Source organism: Balaenoptera musculus, chromosome 2, assembly GCF_009873245.2.
Source record: "Balaenoptera musculus isolate JJ_BM4_2016_0621 chromosome 2, mBalMus1.pri.v3, whole genome shotgun sequence".
Classification (NCBI taxonomy): domain Eukaryota; kingdom Metazoa; phylum Chordata; class Mammalia; order Artiodactyla; family Balaenopteridae; genus Balaenoptera; species Balaenoptera musculus.
The window spans coordinates 98,472,381-98,494,205 of NC_045786.1; the positions used below are offsets into that span (position 1 = coordinate 98,472,381).

At 41.0% G+C, this 21,825-nt stretch overlaps 1 protein-coding gene across 1 annotated transcript in view; it reads left to right on the top strand.

The window, feature by feature from the left end:
- The window catches only part of RYR3 (ryanodine receptor 3), a 552,083-nt gene that overhangs the window by 250,825 nt on the left and 279,433 nt on the right, over positions 1–21,825 (top strand). Inside the window, exons 8-10 of the mRNA XM_036843923.1 lie at positions 973–1,066; positions 5,072–5,146; positions 7,381–7,537. Coding sequence (XP_036699818.1) covers positions 973–1,066; positions 5,072–5,146; positions 7,381–7,537 — 326 coding nt within the window. The remainder of the gene's footprint in view (positions 1–972; positions 1,067–5,071; positions 5,147–7,380; positions 7,538–21,825) is intronic.

Below are 21,825 nucleotides of genomic sequence, written 5' to 3' on the forward strand. Positions count from 1 at the left end.
GAACATATTAAGTCCATTTGTCTCCTGAGAACTGACTAGCTGGGAGAATTTTTTAATTCAAAGGGATAACGAATTTCATTTCTTCATGCAAGGTAAAGCTCAGACTGGGGCCCCTCTCCTGCTACTGTGTTCTTTAAATGGAGGCTCACAGTTTATTTGAAGACTTAACTGGTCATGGAGTCCTTGAAGTTCATTGTTTCCTATCCATCTCTGAATTCCATGGCTATTGAGATTCCTTTCCTTATTCTGAAAGCTAAGGGCTCGTTGATAGCTGCCTCTGTGCTTGTCCACTCAGAGATAGTGGAATGTCATTCTGCCTTCTCCTTGGTGCTGTAGAAATAGTGTCCAGGTTTGATCTGTGTTTATTTAATGCGTTGGAAAAGTAGCTCCTCCTAAGAGAGCTCGGAATAACAGTTTGCTTCCCCCTTCCCAGCACCTTCTTTCTTTCTCATGGCTGTAATTTGATTTGGAATTTGCCACAAAGTATACACATCCAGATTGTAACAGTTTATCCAGGAACTTGGTGTTGGATGTATTTATATCCTAAACAACTGGAAAATCCTTATCCTCCTAAGAGTAGCAGCTTAAATTTCCTTTTGGCCTTGTGTGTGTGTGTATTTTTAAATGTCACATTATTTTTATTGAGGCATAATTGATATACAACATTATATTAGTTACAGGTGACCTTTTGGCTTTTAATGATATGAATTGACACATTGTTTTCACCCTCCCTTTTGATATTGGACTTGCTCATCTCTGAAACCCTATTTAACTTTCAGTGTTAGAATTGTTTTGACTTTCTTGTCTTTTCTACCTGAGACCTGAAGTCGTGGAATCTGTCACGTCCCAAATGCTTTTCTCTTGGTGTTTTCCGTAACTGACTCAGATACGCATGAATTTACCCTTTTTAAATACAGTGTTCTTATTATTCAACTTCCTGTAAGCTCATGGTAGGATATAATTCTCTTATAGGATACCTACTTGGTGGGCATGTAGTACGTCTTTTCCATGGTCACGATGAGTGTTTGACAATACCATCTACAGACCAGAATGATTCCCAGCACAGGTAAGCCAATAGCTTTATCCTTCTCTTGTCTCCTGTCTCCGGTGACTCAGACTAAAGAGTTTGCTTTTGGATGTGGAGACAGATGAATTCTGTAAGTGTTGGTTACTTGACAAACTTCCCTCCAGTCATGGGTTGCAGTTATAAAACAGGAAAGGCAGTATGCTTGAGTGTGCTCACAGGAATAGCTATATACACGCGCTGCTTCTTAGGCGAGCAATTCTATGGTGCTTTTCAATCCCTTTGTTTTCTGTGGTTGCTTCCAAATCTAAGGAGTTTCTGGTAGCATTAATTGTAGACTGAAGAACCCATTTTTGTGATGGAAATCAGGATAATCATTCTAGTGAGTCTGTGCACTTACATAAATTATTCACCAGGCTCTTCAAAGGCAGATTATCTCTATTACTCCCCCTTTTATGTACTATGAAGGTGAAGTTCAGTGATTTCATTCTGCTTATCATCAAACAGGATTGGAGAAACCAAATGTCAATATCCCGCCAGAGCTGGATTAGCAGGGGATGGTGCCAGGGGCAGCACGTAGAGCGTACTGCTGAGGATAATGCTTTCTTTGGTTCTCTAGTTATCTACTCAAAGGATGCTTTTCCAAAATTCAAAATCAGGAGATGGAAGATATGAATCTAGGTCTTAAATTCACACTGAAGCATCCTTTAGTATTCTGTTTATATAGAGAGGAACAGAGTATAAAAAGCTTGGCCTCTGTAACTATGGAACTCTGATATATTTTTAAAAATCAAATCTCAGATGTAAATTAGACTGAACTTAGGACAGCAACAAGTCTGATCTCCCAGATTGCTCGTAATACATTCTTTGTTTTTTGCATGATGTCTGCGGGAACCTCATTAACTGCATTTCTTTTACTTCATTAGAAACACATGATCACATTCACACAACTTAGAAATCATCTAAGTCAGGCTCCTGCCGAAGGTCACACACTGGATGATTTCAGATGGGAGCCTGAAACCCAGAGATGCTGAGTCTCCAGCCGGGGCTCCTTCCTTATTTCATGTTCTAAAGGACCCCCAGGAGCAATGTGCTTGAGCGTGTTACTGTGCATCTTAGAAACTATCCATTGGCAATGTATATCCTTTATTGTTCTGAACCTCTTTCTACTTGCTCTGTCCTCTGTGTATCCCTTCATGGGAACCAGATGTGACCCGGAATGGTGTCTAGCCTTCCTGGTACTGGTCCAGTGGCTGGCAGTTATCTCTGAGTAGAAAAGTTAGGCTGACCTGATTTCCCTTGGAATTAAGGATTCCCTACAGTAAATAATGTCATGTGATCCTACTCAGTTGCGATTTTCTTTTCCTTTTTAAAATTTTTTATTTATTTTAAAAAATATTTATTTATTTATTTATTTACTTTTGGCTGTGTTGGGTCTTTGTTGCTGTGCACAGGCTTTCTCTAGTTGCAGCGAGCAGGGGCTACTCTGTTGTGGTGCGCAGGCTTCTCATTATAGTGGCTTCTCTTGTTGCGGTGCGCGGGCTCTAGGTGCACGGGCTTCAACTGGTCTCTCATTCAACACAGGATGCTTTGGCATTATTTGCTGTCTAGGTGAGGTGAGTGATAAGCCTCATCATTGTCATGTGTCATCAGGTAAATCCTCAGAACTGGCCAGGATAGCCAGGAATACCAAAATTTGGGAGAGCACAAAGGAACAGGAAATTGAGAATACACAAAAAGGTGCCCGGAGTCAGGAAGGCATGCAAGTGATTCCGCCGTAATGGGGCTGACTTTCCAGAGGAAATCATTTCTATTCCTTGTAAAGCCTGAGAGCAGCCAGGCTGGGTAGACAGGCTGACCGTCCCAGGGTGCAAAGCCGAAAGAATAATCTAACATTCTGAGCTGTGATCCTTGGCTCTGCCTCAGGCTTGTCAAGCATCCTGGAATAAGTCACTTAACTTACTGAAGCTAAGGCTAAGCTGTCAGCCAAGCTTTCAGAGCACCTCAGCTCCCCACCCACTCACCTCCTCTCCTTGGGTAATTGTTTTAGAGAACGGGGGCAGGTTGTTTCAACCTCTGTAACCTTGCGAGATTCAATGCAGCAAGCCACCCGCATTTCCTAGGTGGGAAGGACTAACCTTCTAGAATTCTTTAAATGTCAGAGGGAGAGAGTTCTCAAATCATGTGACCTAGGTGATCTGCTCCACCCTTTCCACCTGAGAGACCCTTTTTGCTCTCATTGAGGATGGAGAAGCATCAGTGAAAATCTCAACAAGTTTTCCTGCAGGGCTAGGTCAGTACAGCATCATTACTATTCTGGGCCTGGCCCAGAGACACCTGGGGTGTTGGAGCTCTGCAGTAGCATAGGATTTCTTTCTTAATATTTACTATGTATTTCCTGATAGTACATACATTTGAAAAAGGTTTAGAATGTCTTCTATAATCCCACCACCAAAAGGTAACCACTGTTAATGTAGTGTTTTATTGGATTTCTGTGCCAGGTAATGTAGCTTTTGATGCACATTTATAAACATCTATATTTAAACAAAATGTGGAAAAATCAACAATACATAGTATTTTGTACACCCACGAACATCTTTGTGCACATTCATTATTTTAAAAAAAAACATGAAATGCTCACAACCATTCTGTGACTTAAGTACCCTTATTAGGCTCATTTTACAGGTGAGGAAACTGATACACAGAGATTTGAAGGGACTTGACAAGGTCACACAGCTAGTAGATTCAAATTCAGGTCTGCCTGACTCCCAAGCCCATATTTTTAACCAACTCATAATTATAATACTTCTTGGGAGAAGGAAATAATTACCACACATTTCCTCTTCCCCTCAATTGATTACCTGTTGTCTTAAAATTTAGATCAGGATTCTTCTGGAGTTTGAGTAATTCGATTGTGATATATACAAACCCTCTGTAGTAGAGGTAGCATTTTAAAATAGTGCAATTAAATGCAGTTAAATGATCAGTGTTGATCCAAGGTCACAAGATTCTCAGAAAGTATCTGGATTCAGTATACCAGGTAATCCAGGGACCACTATCATGAGACATACCTTTCAACTAAGAGAGTTCATTTAATTCCTCATAATCTGTGATATAGATGGGTTGGTCCCAATTGTATGGATTAAAAATCAGACTTTGATAATCATCAGATAAACATCAGACAAACCCAATTCGTGGGACATGTTACAGAATGCCTGACCCGTACTCCTCAAAACTTGCAAAGTCCTGAAAAACAAGGAAAGACTAAGAAACTCTAACAGACCAAAGGAAACAGGGAAAGCATAACTGAAAACATAAGGAAAACATAAGGAAAAGAATTAATAGGAAAACTGATGAAATCCAAATAAAGTCTTGAGTTTAGTTAGTAATAATGTGCCAATGTTGGTTTCTTAGTTCTGACAACTGTACCATAGTAATGTAAGATGGTAACCACAGGGGAAACTGAGTGAGACTATACAGAAGCTCTCTGGACTATCTTTGCAACATTTTTTTTATAAATCTAGAGTTATTCCAAAATAAACATTTTAGTTAAAAACACATTAAAAGATTATTGTTAATGCAGGAAAGGAGACAACAGCAACTGAGAATAGAGCTTTGTGCCCAGCTTCCTAGAACAATGGGAATGAATTCACATTGTACTATGTATATGTTTTACAAGTACAAATACATTTTCTAAAGATGTGAAACTGCATCAGCGAGCTGAACGAGAAAGAATTGGAGCATTTGGTATCTCGTCTGATGATGTGACTGGGCTGTTTTGACTGCTGATGTGGAAATAGAGTTCTTTTCCATTGTACACCTGACGGTCCATGAATGTCCATGATGCGTATGCGGCTGGCAGTTCCCTCCCCTTTAGCACCCTTTTTCCCTTATAAGAGAGACTGGGAAGTAGTGCCTTCCTCTGACTCTTGCTTCTCATTTTGCTGACTCTGTGAGGGCTTCGAAATACAGCGGGTTCTGAGCAGCCTCTGCAGGGAGCTGGTCAGCAACCCACACAGAGGAGCTAATCTCCAACTCTGCTCACAGGAGGATATACTACGAAGCTGGGGGAGCTGGCACGAGAGCCAGATCTCTGTGGAGAGTGGAACCCCTTCGGATAAGGTAATGGAGGGTCAGGGGGGCATTCTTTTCAAGGATTTTCTTTTCCAGGACAGTCCATTGTCTTAAATGTTTCATTTGTTCCATATCACCTGGCAGACTCTCAGAAGTTCCTTGGCCAAGAGCTAAATTCTGCAATGTCTGTGACTTTGTTTTTTGTTTTTAAAGTGCACGCACACGCGGACGCACGCAGTCAGACACACACACAAACACACACACACACACACACACACGATTTCCAAGACCTCTGTTTTGACTCTGAAGCCAGCAAGCTCTGCTGCCTTGGACCAAACCCCCAGCTCCTGCTGCCCTTGCAGTGGCTATGTTATAAAAGGCAAGCGCAGACATGTTCACCGAAAGCCATCAAAGCTGTTCGCCCATTTACTTTCTTAAGTAGATTCTCTGGAACCCAGGTAAGTTTTCCTCCTCCCGGTAGCCTTGTTGGCTCCAGTGCAAAGTTAGCTTTAAATGACAGAGTGCTGTAATCGCATGAGGTAGGGAAGACTAAAACATTACTGGAAGTGTAGCTGTGAAGGAAACTGTATCTATCAGAACTTGTCAGAAACAGTTGTACCTGGATGAAGGAATGGGAGGCTGAGACTTTGGATACAGGTCCTTGAGTAAAAACATGGCATCTCTAAACATCAGACTACTGAAGGGGGTGTCCAGTTAAGCTCTGGACCTTTATTTTGCCTGGAGGGGTCACAAGTTAGGTTAGAGCTAAACTGCTCGGGGTGAGAGGAGGGTCAATGTAGCCATTTTTGGTTTTCCTTCTCTGCCTTTCCCTCTAGCTCTCTGCTCAGTCTCTCCCTGAACACTTGTTCAAAGTAAAATCTCTCTAATGCGGGGTGGGGGGGGGGACGCTATATACCCCCCAGGGGGTCCTCAAGATAATCCCCTGGAGATCAGGAGAAAACATTAGAACTTCTCTCACACACACACATGCAGGTACAGTCAAATTTTTTCCTGAGAAGCTCTGGAGGTGGCTGGTTGAAAGAACCTGGTTCTAAGGAGCTTCTGCTTGTTAGCTGGCTTGTGGTATTTATATTCTCTTTCAAGCCTGTTGAAATTCTTATAGTATCATACTCTTTTTTTTCAGGGTATTAGGGCTTGGTTCTTGTTTAATGGACTTTTTAAAAAATCAAAATAAGTATATATATATATATATATATATATATATATATATATATATATATAGTTCCAGTTATGGTTCTTTGTTTATTTCCCCAGAGTTGTAAATATGAAGAATTTAAGCCTTTTATCAATGTTATTTGGATTCTTTGGGGCTCCAAAGAATTAGATCAAGAGGAGGGTCATTTTAAAAGCTGTTATGTGTATTCCTGAAACATTTTGTTCTAACTGAAAAGATAAATTAGATACAGATTATTCGATGAATAATTCCTACCCTGACACTTAACATGACTTTGCCAACCTTTTGATGTAGGACCATGGAACTTTGTACCTCTTGATCCCCTTTACTCACTTCTCCCACCTTCCCAACCTGCCTCCTCTCACAACTGCCAGTCTATTCTCTGTATCTATGAAATTTATGTTGTTTTCTTTGTTTGCTCATTTGTTTCACTCACATATGAGTGAAATCATATGGTATTTGTCTTACTCAGTCTGATTTATTTCACTTAGGATAATACCCTCAGTGTCCATCCATGTTGTCGCAAATGGCACAATTTCATTCTTTTTTTATGGCTGAATAGTATTCCATTGTATATGTGTATATGGCACATTTTCTTTATTGATGAACAGTTAGGTTACTTCCATATCTTGGCTATTGTAAATAATGCTGCAGTGAACATAAGGGTGTGCGTCTCTTTTCAAATTAGTGGTGGTAGTAAAATGCTTGAATTGTGATGGCACGTTTGGAAATGCTTCACTTTCCCAGAAATAAGTTTCTCTAAAAAGGCAAGCTTCCCTTTTTTTTTTTTTTTTTTTTGTGGTTTTGGCATCGAGACACTTCAGTGGAGTGAAGGAAAAATTGGAAGCTTGGGACTTCCAGTTACATTAAACCACTGACCTGCCCCCAGGACCATGTTCCTTGTTGGTGATCTTAAGAGAGTTCATTAGAGAACTCCATGCTGAGTTGTAGGCAGGCATGCAATCCTAGAGCAAGCCAGGAGTCAGGGGATGAACCCCAGAAGGCATGTGTGAAAAAGCACAGGATAAATATTGAAAAAGACTTATTTTTGTGTAAATGCAATTTCTTGTCTGTTTCATCTGCCCAGTTGGAGTGGCAGTAACATCAGATGGGGCCAGGCTTTCCGACTTCGGCATCTCACCACAGGCCACTACCTGGCCTTGACAGAGGACCAAGGCCTTATACTGCAGGACCGGGGAAAATCAGACACCAAGTCCACAGCCTTCTCTTTCCGAGCATCAAAGGTGAGGTGCACTTCGACCTGTTCTCTAAGTGAAAGCTCTGAAACCTCCAGGTAGAACGGTGACTGAAAAAAAAGTAGGCTGGAACAAAATGGAATTGGAAATTAGACCTATGATAAACACTTTGTTCTCTTATCTTTTGAATTGAGTTCATAGAGGAATGGTTACCTTGGTTGAAGGTTGAAGTCTTAAGAAAGAAAAACTTTAAAGGAAAGTAGAAAGCCCTAGAAAACAAAAATGTTCACAGGAAGGGACAGCATTGCTCAGAGGCTAATGGAAAATATTGTTGTAGTTAAATATGTTCGGAATTGTTTTTAGTACTTCTAAGTCATATGCTTCACTCCCATAAAGCAAGGGTAACGTGGAGGCATAAGATTCAGTGCTACATTTATTTAAATCAAGGAAGTGATTTCTTTCAGAAAGATGCAGAGAAGGTGTAATTCTGGACATGACATCATCTTGCAGTTATTTCTATTATACAGAGTTACTAGTTCCTTTTCCTGGGTCGTCTGTTCTCTCCAGATGTCTTAGCTCTGGCCCGTCCATCCCCAGCCTTCTTTAAGAGTGGATTCTGTGGTCACCATGTTAACCCCAGACATGTAGCTTTGCCACTTGGTGTGTGGAAAGACAGATATTTTTTTAAACCTCTATCTTTAACGGTCAGCCAGGTTTTGCCTCTGCGTAACTCAGAGCTGGATCTAGTTGGATGGTCGGAATTGCACACTGAGCTAACTTCTGACAGACAGTTCGGTGCTCTGTTACTTTATGATTGTTCTGGAAGGATCAGCCAAGCATGAGAAGGGCTCTGCCCAACATACGCATAGTTATCAGGGAGCCTGCACCTCCTAAGAGGACAGGTCAGCGTCTCCGTTGGGAGCTTCTTCTCTAGCTTCATTCTTCTTTGCTCTTTTCCAGAAATAGATCTTGATTTGTGTTCTCAACACGATTTCAGTAAAGGCTTATTGATGATTCCGTTCATGTAGGACTCGGTGTCAAGCTGACAGCTGCATTCCTGCGGGACATCTCTGCTTCATAATGAATCAGAGAGGCCGGTCTTTCAGCACTGTCTTCCTTGAAACAGGGAGTCACACTCCTCTTTTCCCTCCTTTTATGGTCCTGAAGTATTTTTAGGCAGAGAATCTCTGGCACAGAGATTTTTCTCCCCTAGTTGCCCTGTATCAGAGTCAGGCTTTTCCTACACCCATGGTTCAAACCTCAAGAAATGAGAGCTTCCTGCCATAAATTCCCTTCAAACACCTCCTTCTGTCTGCTTCTCTTCCAATGGCACGTTAGCTCCTTGACTTCATTCTGGTTTTCGGAGCTCATCTCCTTCATGTTACCCTCGCTTTTGTTTTTTTTAAGATTCTCAACACAAGAAGGATTTTAAATTCAAGTTTATGACCATGGAGTAAAACATTCTGGCCTCCAGGAAGTGCATTAGGACATTGCAGCTGGCTAAAAGGAGCAGCGAAACAAAGCAACAGGAAAGTCCTAAGAGCAGAGATGGGCAAGATCCCATTCTTCCCTACGAGACAACCTGGACATGAAGTGTGGGGGGAGAGCAGGTGTGGGAGGGTCGGGAAGGGTGGTAAATAAGAAGTGACTCATCATAGCTGGTGACCATGTAAATACCTTTCTAAGAATGCCAGCTTGGCTTGTCCCTTATTTGAGCGCTCTACCTCAGTCTCAGCCCTGGGACAAACCCTGACACTGAGGTCTTTACCACTGCAGAAAGAGCCTTCTCTTGTGACAGCAGAAGAATCAGGTGGCCTTCCAGGCAGCTGGCAGGATCCCGTTCCAAGGGGACTCTTCCATTCCGTTCCTTTCTTGGCTTAGCCTTGTGGAGCGTGGCTTAGCCCTGTGCTGTGGCCTCTGCGGGAAGCCAAAAAAGCTCAGACTATCACGGAGAGTCCTCGTAACATTCCTTCTACTCGGCACCACTTCCAGCCTGTGAGCACATTTTACCGTCCAAAAGGTCATTCCTTATCTCCGCAAGTCCCCCCCGTTTCCGTGCACAGGGAGGCCAGCAGCTGATGGCTGAAAGGCATCATGGTACCAGGGGGCTGCCAGCGTAGCAGAGCTGGATGAGAAGTCACCCATGAGTCACATTGTCCTGTGCACTTGGCAATGTGGTTGCATTTCATTGGCGTCGCAATGTTGGAGGTTTAAATAACTCTCGGTGCAGCAGTGTTCAGTCCAGCTACCTTCCTTTTAACTTGAAAGGAACTGAAATTAAAGTGACGTAGTCTCCGTGTCAGGCCAAGATAAGGCTGCGTCCCCCAGGAGATCGGAGCTTCCTTGGGACATTGTGTGGACAGGGCATTGGGCATCTTAACTGTGAAGCTACACAGGAAGGAAGAACATGTGGGAACATGTAGTTCTGCCGTCCACGATCCAAAGAGCTCCTGGGGAAGAACTCTAGAGATGCCTTGATTTCTCTGGGCCTCCAGACTCCTCCTTAGTAAATGTACTTTTACCTTACTTGGCGCAGGCTCTCTTCCTTAAATACACTCTCCACTCTGCTTCCCCTCACTGGGGAATATTGCTCCCCAGCAGAGAGATTTGTGGCTCTGTTTTTCAACAGTGGGAAGGCTCTGAGTTGCCTTGCCAGCTCTCGCCTGTACCAGGTATTAGGTGATGGAGCAGACAGCAGACAGGGGTCCGAAATAGCGTGTCAGGATCTGGGTGGTGGCACAGGGTTTGGGGAGACTCAGTGGGAAGGTTGAGAGGGGGAGATAGTGTGTCCTTTGTGCCTCAGTGAATGGGGTTGAGTGGGGCTATTCGTCTGATCTTCTCTGTATGGTGGAGAATCTGGAGAACAGGAGAAGAGACTCCCGGAAGGAACACTGTTTAGGCTCCTATGTTCTGGGAGGACGCTGGGCTCTGAGTCACTGGCAGTGATGGGCTTCCCGCCGCCCCATGTTTCCTGTCAGGCTGCATGAGCCCGTGACAGCTATGACTGCACGACCCGGGGCCCTAGGACAGCCGTAGGTGTGTGTTCATATCCTCAGCAAACTGTCCTTACGAGGAAGATGGCAGGTGCCCCTGTGAATCTTGTACCCGCACGACAGGACGGGGGCGTGACTGAGCCTTACTGGGTCGGGGGGTCAAGGCCGAGCATCAGCTGCAGTCATTGGCCTGGCCTGGCTCAGGTGGAATCAAACTGTGGTCTCTGAGCAAACTATGTGAATGAGCAGAATGGGATCTCGGTCAGAGCTTGCATTCGTCTCCTTCAGCAGGGGATCCAAATCAAACTGGAGGCCTGGGAGGTATCGAGGGCTCTGAATCACAGCATTGCACCTATTCCCTTAATCTGGAAGGGGTAGCGTGTAAGATAGAACGTGGCTTCCAAGTCACCTAGATCTGGCCTTGACTCCCATCTACCCTCTGTGGAACCTTGAACACAATTCTTAATCTAGTTGCAGCTCGTTTGAAGTCTGTCATAAAAGATGCTTTAAGGGCCGACCCCTGCCTGCCCTTCCATGGTATCTCTGGCCACCAGCTCACTCTTGCCTTGAGCTCTAGCATACTAAATACGTATCGTCTTTGAATGTGTTATCTTTTCTCATTGCTAAACCTGTACCCTTTTAACCCTCCACGTACCGTCATCAGCGAACTCCTCCTCATCCTTCAGACAAATGTCAAGTGCCCCTCACGGGAAGAAGGCCCTTCCACTTCCCTCCAGCAGGGCCCTGTTCACGATTCTGTTACAGTCCCCACTCACTCGACAGGGAGCTCCTGGATGACAAGGAGCACACATTCCCCCAGCCTTTTCTGTACCTCTGCACCCCACACAGTGTGTAGCATGTAGTAAGTCTGAACATTGCTCGCTGAAGGGATACATAAATGTGGTCATAGGCTAATACAGAGTGAAATCCGTTCCATTTTAACCTCCATCCTCTTCATAGATTTTCTCATCATTGTGTAATCATTTTCGATCATAACACAACCCCTATAAGCACTTAAGGAGAGAGAGTCATTAATTTGAACATCGAAGTCAAATTTCTGTGAACTTGATTTCACATCATTTTCCCATGGTCTTGACATTGCAAGGCCATTCCCCAAGGATTGTCGGGTAATGCGATTTAATATTTACTCTGGCACAGCAAGACTGTCTGTCTAGATGTCATGTCTCCACGTCAGTTTATAACACTCAGTTCCTTTCAGGGAAGGGTGAATTAATAATGTTAAAGCAAGCCTTATTATATGAAGCCATTTATTTTATGGCTACTTTTAATGACTCTACCATAAGTTTTGAATGACTGAGATAGTCTCAAATTTTGCCTCCTTTGTTACATAAAGGCAGAGAGCTATCGCTGTTCTCAACTGGAGGAAATTTTTCCTCAGTGTATAAAAACATTCAGTTCAATTCAGTCAACATTTATCAAATGTCTGCTATATGTTAAGATCTGTGTTCTTGGCCAAACGTGACTTCCCCTTTAAAAACTGCCCACTGCTCTCTCTGCTATGAGTGGAAAGTATCCCTGTAGACCAGATCCTCTTGAGCTTTTTTTTTTTTTTTTTAACATCTTTATTGGAGTATAATTGCTTTACAATCGTGTGTTAGTTTCTGCTTTATAACAAAGTGAATCAGTTTTACATATACATATGTTCCCATATCTCTTCCCTCTTGCATCTCCCTCCCTCCCCCCCTCCCTATCCCACCCCTCTAGGTGGTCACAAAGCACAGAGCTGATCTCCCTGTGCTATGTGGTTGCTTCCCACTAGCTATCTATTTTACGTTTGGTAGTGTATATATGTCCATGATACTCTCTCACTTTGTCACATCTTACCCTTCCGCCTCCCCAAATCCTCAAGTCCATTCTCTAGTAGGTCTGTGTCTTTATTCCCGTCTTGCCACTAGATTCTTCATGACCTTTTTTTTTTTTCCCCTTAGATTCCATATATATGTGTTAGCATACTGTATTTGTTTTTCTCTTTCTGACTTACTTCACTCTGTATGACAGACTCTAACTCCATCCACCTCAATACAAATAACTCCATTTCGTTTCTTTTTATGGCTGAGTAATATTCCATTGTATATATGTGCCACATCTTCTTTATCCATTCATCCGATGATGGACACTTAGGTTGCTTCCATGTCCTGGCTATTGTAAATAGAGCTGCAATGAACATTTTGGTACATGACTCTTTTTGAATTATGGTTTTCTCAGGGTATATGCCCAGTAGTGGGATTGCTGGGTCGTATGGTAGTTCTATTTTTAGTTTTTTGAGGAACCTCCATACTGTTCTCCATAGTGGCTGTATGCAGATGACATGATACTATACATAGAGAATCCTAAAGATGCTACCAGAAAACTACTAGAGCTAATCAATGAATTTGGTAAAGTAGCAGGATACAAAATTAATGCACAGAAATCTCTTGCATCCCTATACACTAATGATGAAAAATCTGAAAGTGAAATTAAGAAAACACTCCTGTTTACCATTGCAACAAAAAGAATAAAATATCTAGGAATAAACCTACCTAAGGAGACAAAAGACCTGTATGCAGAAAATTATGACACTGATGAAAGAAATTAAAGATGATACAAACAGATGGAGAGATATACCATGTTCTTGGATTGGAAGAATCAACATTGTGGAAATGACTCTACTACCCAAAGCAATCTACAGATTCAATGCAATCCCTATCGAACTACCTCTTGAGCTTTTTAACCTCAGCGGCTCCGCCCGAAACAAGAGGGCAGTGGGGCTCACAGCATCCCTCTGTGAATTCGCAAGCACTGAAGTAGCGCTGTTTGTGCCTGTCCCCTTGCTTGCTCTGTCCATTTCCTCACCAAGTTCTCAGTTGGGGAAGAGAGGGTATGGAGGAAAGGAGGGAAGGGGAAAGAAGAAAACATGGACCTTGAGATTCAATCATCCCAAGACAGCACCACCTCCTGCAGTCTCATTTTAAATGGAACCTACAAAGCATTTTTAAAATTTAACTCGACAATTTCCCAAGACTTGATTGTTGAAAGTGGACCAGATAGAGAGGCAGTCAAGGAGAACCCTGGGCTTTGAAGTGGAGGAAACCTGGGTTTGAATCCTGGCTCTGCCATGTGCTGTTCAGTCTTCCTGTCTCTTTTTGTAAAACACGAGAGTGAAGAAGTATGTCCTGAAGGATTGTTACGAGGATTAAATGAGACCAGGAAGATGACCTAAGAGAGTGTTTCCTTATGCATGAAATGGCAGAAGTGCTGCCTACCTGAAGGTGATCGTGTAGGGAGGGATTGATGAGAAAGACGGAGGAAAGAGCCCAGCACAGTGACTTCTGCTCACGAAATGCACCTTCCCTAACGAGCCAGACAGGCCTGCTCCCCTAGCGTGCTGGAAATGGCAGAGGATCTGTCCTTGGCTTCCCACCCAGCAGAGGCTCTGCAGCCAGCCCTGGGGCCAGCCAGGCTCCTTGCAGTATATCCTGCAGCGTGCAATTTTCTTAAGGCCATTCTAAGACCTCCCATTCGAGATCAGAAATTCAGAAGGGGACTATGTTGGTGGAGAAGTGAACCTAAAGGTGATTTCTCAAGGTTTCTCCTGAGACTTTTAGGAAGGAATGGTCTCCCCAGCACTTTGCTGATGGCTGACCACAGCATCCGTGAATGGGGCCCATCTTCCCGTATCTCCTTTTCCTCTGAATCTTTTTTGATTGTTTCCTGTCTGTTGGAAAGGTACTTTTTTGTCCTCTGTGAATGTAGGTGGCTTCAATATGTCAAATGCAGCAAATTTCACTCTAATAACAAACACGAATTAGGACCTACTCTGTGCCAGGTGTCGTGCTAGATTTCTAATACCATAGCTAAAACTCGTCCATCTCTATGCCTTTGTTTCTTTTCAATCCGTCATTCACATTGCTGCTGGAACAATTGTTCTAAGATGCAACCCTTGTGTTACCCCCATTTAAAATTCTCAATGGATTCCCATTACCTATGCTAGCTTTTTCCAAGAGGTGTTCCAAACAATAATTCTATGAAAAAACCATTTTTTTTTAAAGTAAAATGCTACGTTAAACAGAGTTGAATAGGTTGTTTTGTTTTTTTTTTGCTATTCTCATAAGAGTCCATTTTATACTATCCTAATGTTCCCTTTGACTCCTGGAAGAAGATACAGTACTGTCCAAAGTCCTCTTTTCCCACAGAAAGTCTGTGAACAGTGTGAGTTTGAGAAACATGCACCTATAGGATAAAGTCAGAGTCCTGTTGTTCAGGTCCTTTTCTGGACTTCACCACCCCCTTGCCACACTATACCCATCTTACTAGAATGTCGACCCCTTCCGTATTCCCCGTCTCTCCTCTTTCTCCTAGCCAAGCTCACATAAAGTGGCAATTGGTATAAAATCATCCCAAACTCCCCAGGCAGAGTGAGTTGTTCTCTCTTCCAAATTCCAGTTGCACCTTGAATATAAACCATATCACCTTGTTGTCGTTAGTGGTTTGTATGTATGACTCCTGAAGTTTATACTTTAGAACCCAGAGCCATTTTTTCACAAAATGATAACATATATTTTCCACTTCTTCTTTATAACAGCATTCAAACACATAAACATTAATACAATCAATACTTTACTGATAGTTACCATTCAAGAAATTATGTTCAAATGACAAATGGGCTTTGGAATTCCACTTGTCTTTGGATTCTCTTCCATTGCTTACTAGCTACAGGGCTTTGAGCAAATTACTCCAACTCTGCAAGCCTCAGTTTTATCATCTATAAAGTAGGAGAAATAAAAACAGCAGGACCATTGAAAGGTTTAGATAAAATATTTTTAAAGTGTCATGTCTAATACACATCACTGTGTAGGTCTTTGGTAAATTCACATGTTGGTGTTGTCATTGTAAAGCACTTGGCAAAATACTTCACTCAAAGTAGGCACTAAACGAATACTAGCTCCAGTTCCCTTTCGTGTCCTTCTAGAAATTTTAAATCGATCTGGAGAGCAGCAGCTTATCATCTAAACTAAATACATATTTATGTGACAATTATGATGTGGTCACAACCATTTCCTTATAAACTCTCAGTGGAGACAAGGGGTAATGATTATTATTACCCTTCAACACATTATTAGGCCAAGTAACCTGTTCCTTCTTGGAATCCACTCATGATGTAACGCAGGGGAGGTTGATGCAGATAAACAGATAAAAATGATGCCCACAGACCAAAAAACAAAAACAAATTATTTGCAACCTAGGCAGAGCATTGTGCGAAATGTAAAGACAAACAAATCTCAGTCTTGCCCTTGGAGACAGGGGACAGGAAGTGTACCAGCAAAGGATTCATATTGCAGAAGATGGTAAAGAGCCTTGAGAGAGGGGAAGGGAGGTGCCATGAGATCAGGGAAAATGCACAGGTGGATCTGCAAAAGGTTTGATGGATAAGATGAAAAGATACAGAGATGAAGTAGGGGCATTCCAAGCAGGAAGTGTAATGTCAGTAAAGGCCCTGAGGGAGGGAACACTTGATATGACACAGAAACATAGTCCAGTTTGGTTAAAGCATGTGGTATACAAGAACTTTAGAAGTGAGAATTGTGTTCTGTGGGAATTGGGGAGTTATTGAAAGGGAGTGACTGAAATAGCCCTGTCGTATAGGAAGGTTCCATTTCTAGCAGTAAATACATCTGGGGCCATGTTCAAGTGAAGACAGAGAGGGGAGTATTAGTTCATGGCTTAAGTCAGAAGGAGCTCACCCACCTGTGGTCAGCCAAATCCAGCTTCTCTATCTCGGGATGCTCTCACTTCTTTTTTTTTTTTTTTTAAGATTTTTAGAAATTTCATGTAATGTCTGAAACATTTATATTAACATATTTCCATACAAATAACCCAAAGAAAGTTTAGTATTAGTTGTTTTTTTGTTTGTTTGTTTGTTTTTTTATACTGCAGGTTCTTATTAGTCATCAATTTTATACACATCAGTGTATATATGTCAATCCCAATCACCCAATTCAGCACACCACCATCCCCACCCCACCATGGTTTTCCCCCCTTGATGTCCATACGTTTGTTCTCTAAATCTGTGTCTCAACTTCTGCCCTGCAGACTGGTTCATCTGTACCGTTTTTCTAGGTTCCACATACATGCATTAATATACGATATTTGTTTTTCTCTTTCTGACTTACTTCACTCTGTATGGTAGTCTTTAGATCCACCCACGTCTCAACAAATGACTCAGTTTCGTTCCTTTTTATGGCTGAGTAATATTCCATTGTATATATGTACCACAACTTCTTTATCCATTCATCTGTTGGTGGGCATTTAGATTGCTTCCATGACCTGGCTATTGTAAATAGTGCTGCAATGAACATTGGGGTGCATGTGTCTTTTTGAATTATGGTTTTCTCTGGGTATATGCCCAGTAGTGGGATTGCTGGATCATACGGCAATTCTATTTTTAGTTTTTTAAGGAACCTCCATACTGTTCTCCATAGTGGCTGTATCAATTTACATCCCCACCAACAGTGCAAGAGGGTTCCCTTTTCTCCACACCCTCTCCAGCATTTGTTGTTTGTAGATTTTCTGATGATGCCCGTTCTAACTGGTGTGAGGTGATACCTCATTGTAGTTTTGATTTGCATTTCTCTAATAATTAGAGATGTTGAGCAGCTTTTCATGTGCTTCTTGGCCATCTGTATGTCTTCTTTGGAGAAATGTCTATTTAGGTCTTCTGCCCATTTTTGGATTGGGTTGTTTGTTTCTTTAATATTGAGCTGCATGAATGCTCTCACTTCTTTAAGCTGTGTCATCATTGTTTAGTAGAGTTGGCTTTGTGTCGGTTTGTCTGTCTGTTTTAGATTTTGTTGTTATTGCTTCTGTCTTTCTTTTGAATTACAAGCAGCCCCTGTATTGCCAGCCATAGAACTTTGGGAGTTGATGCCATTTTTTGAAAGCAAAGACACCATCGTCTGTAAACAATAATGATCCATTTATTTCAGAGACTCTAAAAAAACAAATCCTAGTATTTATTTTATTTTGGCAAAGTCATATTTAAATCAATGAAAAGTGATAAAACAAGTGAAATGACCATAGTCACTGATCACTGGGGAATATGTGCTATTTTAACTATGAGCTCTTGGTAATCAGTGTAATTATTCATATTTAACAGCTGTAGTGTGTAATATTTTTATTTTGCTGCATTGCCTATGGTTAGAGAGCAAGCTAGAGATGAAAACTTTGGTGTATTTTAAATCCATCTACTGGCTTGAGTGTCTATAGAACTCTGGATATTTTTGAAATGAAAATCAAATATCCATTGTTTTATAGAATAAATGCATTTTTGACCACTTGCCTACTAAGAATTCTAAAATATCAAATTCTATTTTCCCACTGACTTTTGTTATAAAATCAGAAATATGTTCCTTTGGAAATGTTCATTTTGAGAAATAAGTCATATTTAACAATCTAGCCAGTGTTTCAACATACATTTAAAATAAGACTGTTCTTGCAATATATTAACATTGCTCAAAATGATCCTTAAATGTGTGCAAAATACCTAATTTTGCTTTTATGAAGATTTGAAGGAAAGAAATAGGAGCTGAAATGAAAAATATATATATATATTTGAAGGAAAAAAATTACTCAGCTATATATATTTGTTCCTTCAATATATGTTTGTTAAGTAATTGATAATTCTCTGTATTAGGAATCCAAAATTAATTGTCATCTGGCCCATGCCCTTCATTCTCTTATAACCTGGCAAAAGGAAAGTATCATTAAAATAAGCCCGTTTACATTGTGATGTGCTAAGTACTCAATAGAGGGATGAGACTGTGCTGGGGAAATACAGCAGGAGAGACTAACTCTGCCTTCACAGAGAAGGTGGCACCTGAGCAGGGTATTAAAGGGTGAGTAGGAGTTTGGGACCATGGGAAGAGCACAGTCTCTGGAGTTGGACTTCCTGGTTTAAATCTTGGCTCTTTCACTACTTCTTAAATGACCTTGGACAAATTACTTGTTTCTCTGTACCTTCATTTTCTCCTCTGTAAAACTGGGATAATATTTGTAGCTACATCAGAGGCCGTTATGAAGAGTTAGTGTATGTAAGGAACTTAGAGCACTGCCTTACACATGGGAAGAGCTTAGTGCATACGCTCCTGCTGTTCCATCATTAAGAATAAGAGTAAGGTTGGCACAGCAGAGGGAACAATGTGCTACATTTTTATTCTGTAAAAATGCAAAATGCCACCTAGCTAATGGCTTTTACAAATGAGCAGTTTAACACAAGATGTAGAGAAGAAATGGAAATAGGGTAGAACCATACAGAGGCCCTGATTGACGAGGAGGGGACAGAGTTACCAGTCCACTTCCTGAGTCACTCTGTGACAGGCACCTCAGGTTATCACCAAGTGGACACCTGGTGCACAAGCAACTCCTTTTTCCATACTAGACGGTAGGTTTTGTGAAACAGTGGCAATTGAAGAATGAAACCCATTGACTGTAACACACAACTGAGGAGGCCATAAAAAACTAATACAACAATTACTGCATTGGACTAGCCCCCAACCTGCTCCAAGAGTCTGTTTCCTCTGCTGATTTCTCTGAAAGATACTTATATGATTTTTTTTTTAGTTATTTCTGAGATATACATTTTAAAGTAATAACTAGAATTATGACTTATAACATTATACCAGAACATATAAGATTTTTAGAAATTTCATCTAATGTCTGAAACATTTATATTAACATATTTCCTTACAATTAACCCAAAGAAAGTTTAGTATTAGTTTTTTTTTGTTTGTTTACCCTGCATGTTCTTATTAGTCATCAATTTTATACACATCAGTGTATACATGTCAATCCCAATCGCCCAATTTAGCACACCATCATCCCCACCCCACCATAGTTTTCCCCCCTTGGTGTCCATACGTTTGTTCTCTACATCTGTGTCTCAACTTCTGCCCTGCAGACTGGTTCATCTGTACCATTTTTCTAGGTTCCACATACATGCATTAATATACGATATTTGTTTTTCTCTTTCTGACTTACTTCACTCTGTATGACAGTCTTTAGATCCATCCACGTCTCAACAAATGACTCAATTTCATTCCTTTTTATGGCTGAGTAATATTTCATTGTATATATGTACCACAACTTCTTTATCCATTCATCTGTCAATGAGCATTTAGGTTGCTTCCATGACTTGGCTATTGTAAATAGTGCTGCAATGAACATTGGGGTGCATGTGTCTTTTTGAATTATGGTTTTCTCTGGGTATATGCCCAGTAGTGGGATTGCTGGATCATATGGTAATTCTATTTTTAGTTTTTTAAGGAACCTCCATACTGTTCTCCATAGTGGCTGTATCAATTTACATCCCCACCAACAGTGCAAGAGGGTTCCCTTTTCTCCACACCCTCTCCAGCATTTGTTGTTTGTAGATTTTCTGATGATGCCCGTTCTAACTGGTGTGAGGTGATACCTCATTGTAGTTTTGATTTGCATTTCTCTAATAATTAGAGATGTTAAGCAGCTTTTCATGTGCTTCTTGGCCAACTGTATGTTTTCTTTGGAGAAATGTCTATTTAGGTCTTCTGCCCATTTTTGGATTGGGTTGTTTGTTTCTTTAATATTGAGCTGAATGAGCTGTTTATATATTTTGGAGATTAATCCTTTGTCCGTTAATTCGTTTGCAAATATTTTCACCCATTCTGAGGGTTGTCTTTTCGTCTTGTTTATGGTTTCCTTTGATGTGCAAAAGCTTTGAAGTTTCATTTGATGCCATTTGTTTATTTTTGTTTTTATTTCCATTACTCTAGGAGGTGAATCAAAAAAGATCTTGCTGTGATTTATGTCAAAGAGTGTTCTTCCTATGTTTTCCTCTAAGAGTTTTATACTGTCTGGTCTTACATTTAGGTCTCGAATCCATTTTGAGTTTATTTTTGTGTATGGTGTTAGGGAGTGTTCTAATTTCATTCTTTTACATGTAGCTGTCCAGTTTTCCCAGCACCACTTATTGAGGAGACCGTCTTTTCTCCATTGTATATCTTTGCCTCCTTTGTCATAGATTGGTTGACCATAGGTGCGTGGGTTTATCTCTGGGCTTTCTATCTTGTTCCATTGATCTATGTTTCTGTTTTTGTGCCAGTACCATATTGTCTTGATTACTGTAGCTTTGTAGTATAGTCTGAAGTTAGGGAGTCTGATTCCTCCAGCTCCATTTTTTTCCCTCAGGACTGCTTTGGCTATTTGGGGTCTTTTGTGTCTCCATACAAATTTGAAGATGATTTGTTCTAGTTCCGTAAAAAATGCCATTGGTAATTTGATAGGGATTGCACTGAATCTGTAGATTGCTTTGGGTAGTATAGTCATTTTCACAGTATTGATTCTTCCAATCCAAGAACATGGTATATCTCTCCATCTGTTGGTGTCATCTTTAATTTCTTTCATGAGTGTCTTACAGTTTTCTGCATACAGGTCTTTTGTCTCCCTAGGTAGGTTTATTCCTAGGTATTTTATTCTTTTTGTTGCAATGGTAAATGGGAGTGTTTCCATAATTTCTCTTTCAGATTTTTCATCATTAGTGTATAGGAATGCAAGAGATTTCTGTGCATTAATTTTGTATCCTGCAACTTTACCAAATTCATTGATTAGCTCTAGTAGTTTTCTGGTGGCATTTTTAGGATTCTCTATGTGTAGTATCATGTCATCTGCAAACAGTGACAGTTTTGCTTCTTTTCCAATTTGTGTTCCTTTTATTTCATTTTCTTCTCTGATTGCCATGGCTAGGACTTCCAAACCTATGTTGAATAATAGTGGTGAGAGTGGACATCCTTGTCTTGTTCCTGATCTTAGAGGAAATGCTTTCAGTTTTTCACCATTGAAAATAATGTTTGCTGTGGGTTTGTTGTATATGGCCTTTGTTATATGTTGAGGTAGGTTCCCTCTATGCCCACTTTCTGGAGAGTTTTTATCATAAATGGGTGTTGAATTTTGTCAAAAGCTTTTTCTGCATCTATTGAGATGATCATATGGTTTCTCTTCTTCAATTTGTTAATATGGTGTATCACATTGATTGATTTCCGTATATTGAAGAATCCTTGCATTCCTGGGATAAATCCCACTTGATCGTGGTGTATGATCCTTTTAATGTGTTGTTGGATTCTGTTTGCTAGTATTTTGTTGAGGATTTTTGCATCTATATTCATCAGTGATATTGGTCTGTAATTTTCTTTTTTTGTACTATCTTTGTCTGGTTTTGGTATCAGGGTGATGGTGGCCTGATAGAATGAGTTTGGGAGTGTTCCTCTGCAATTTTTTGGAAGGGTTTGAGAAGGATGGGTGTTAGCTCTTCTCTAA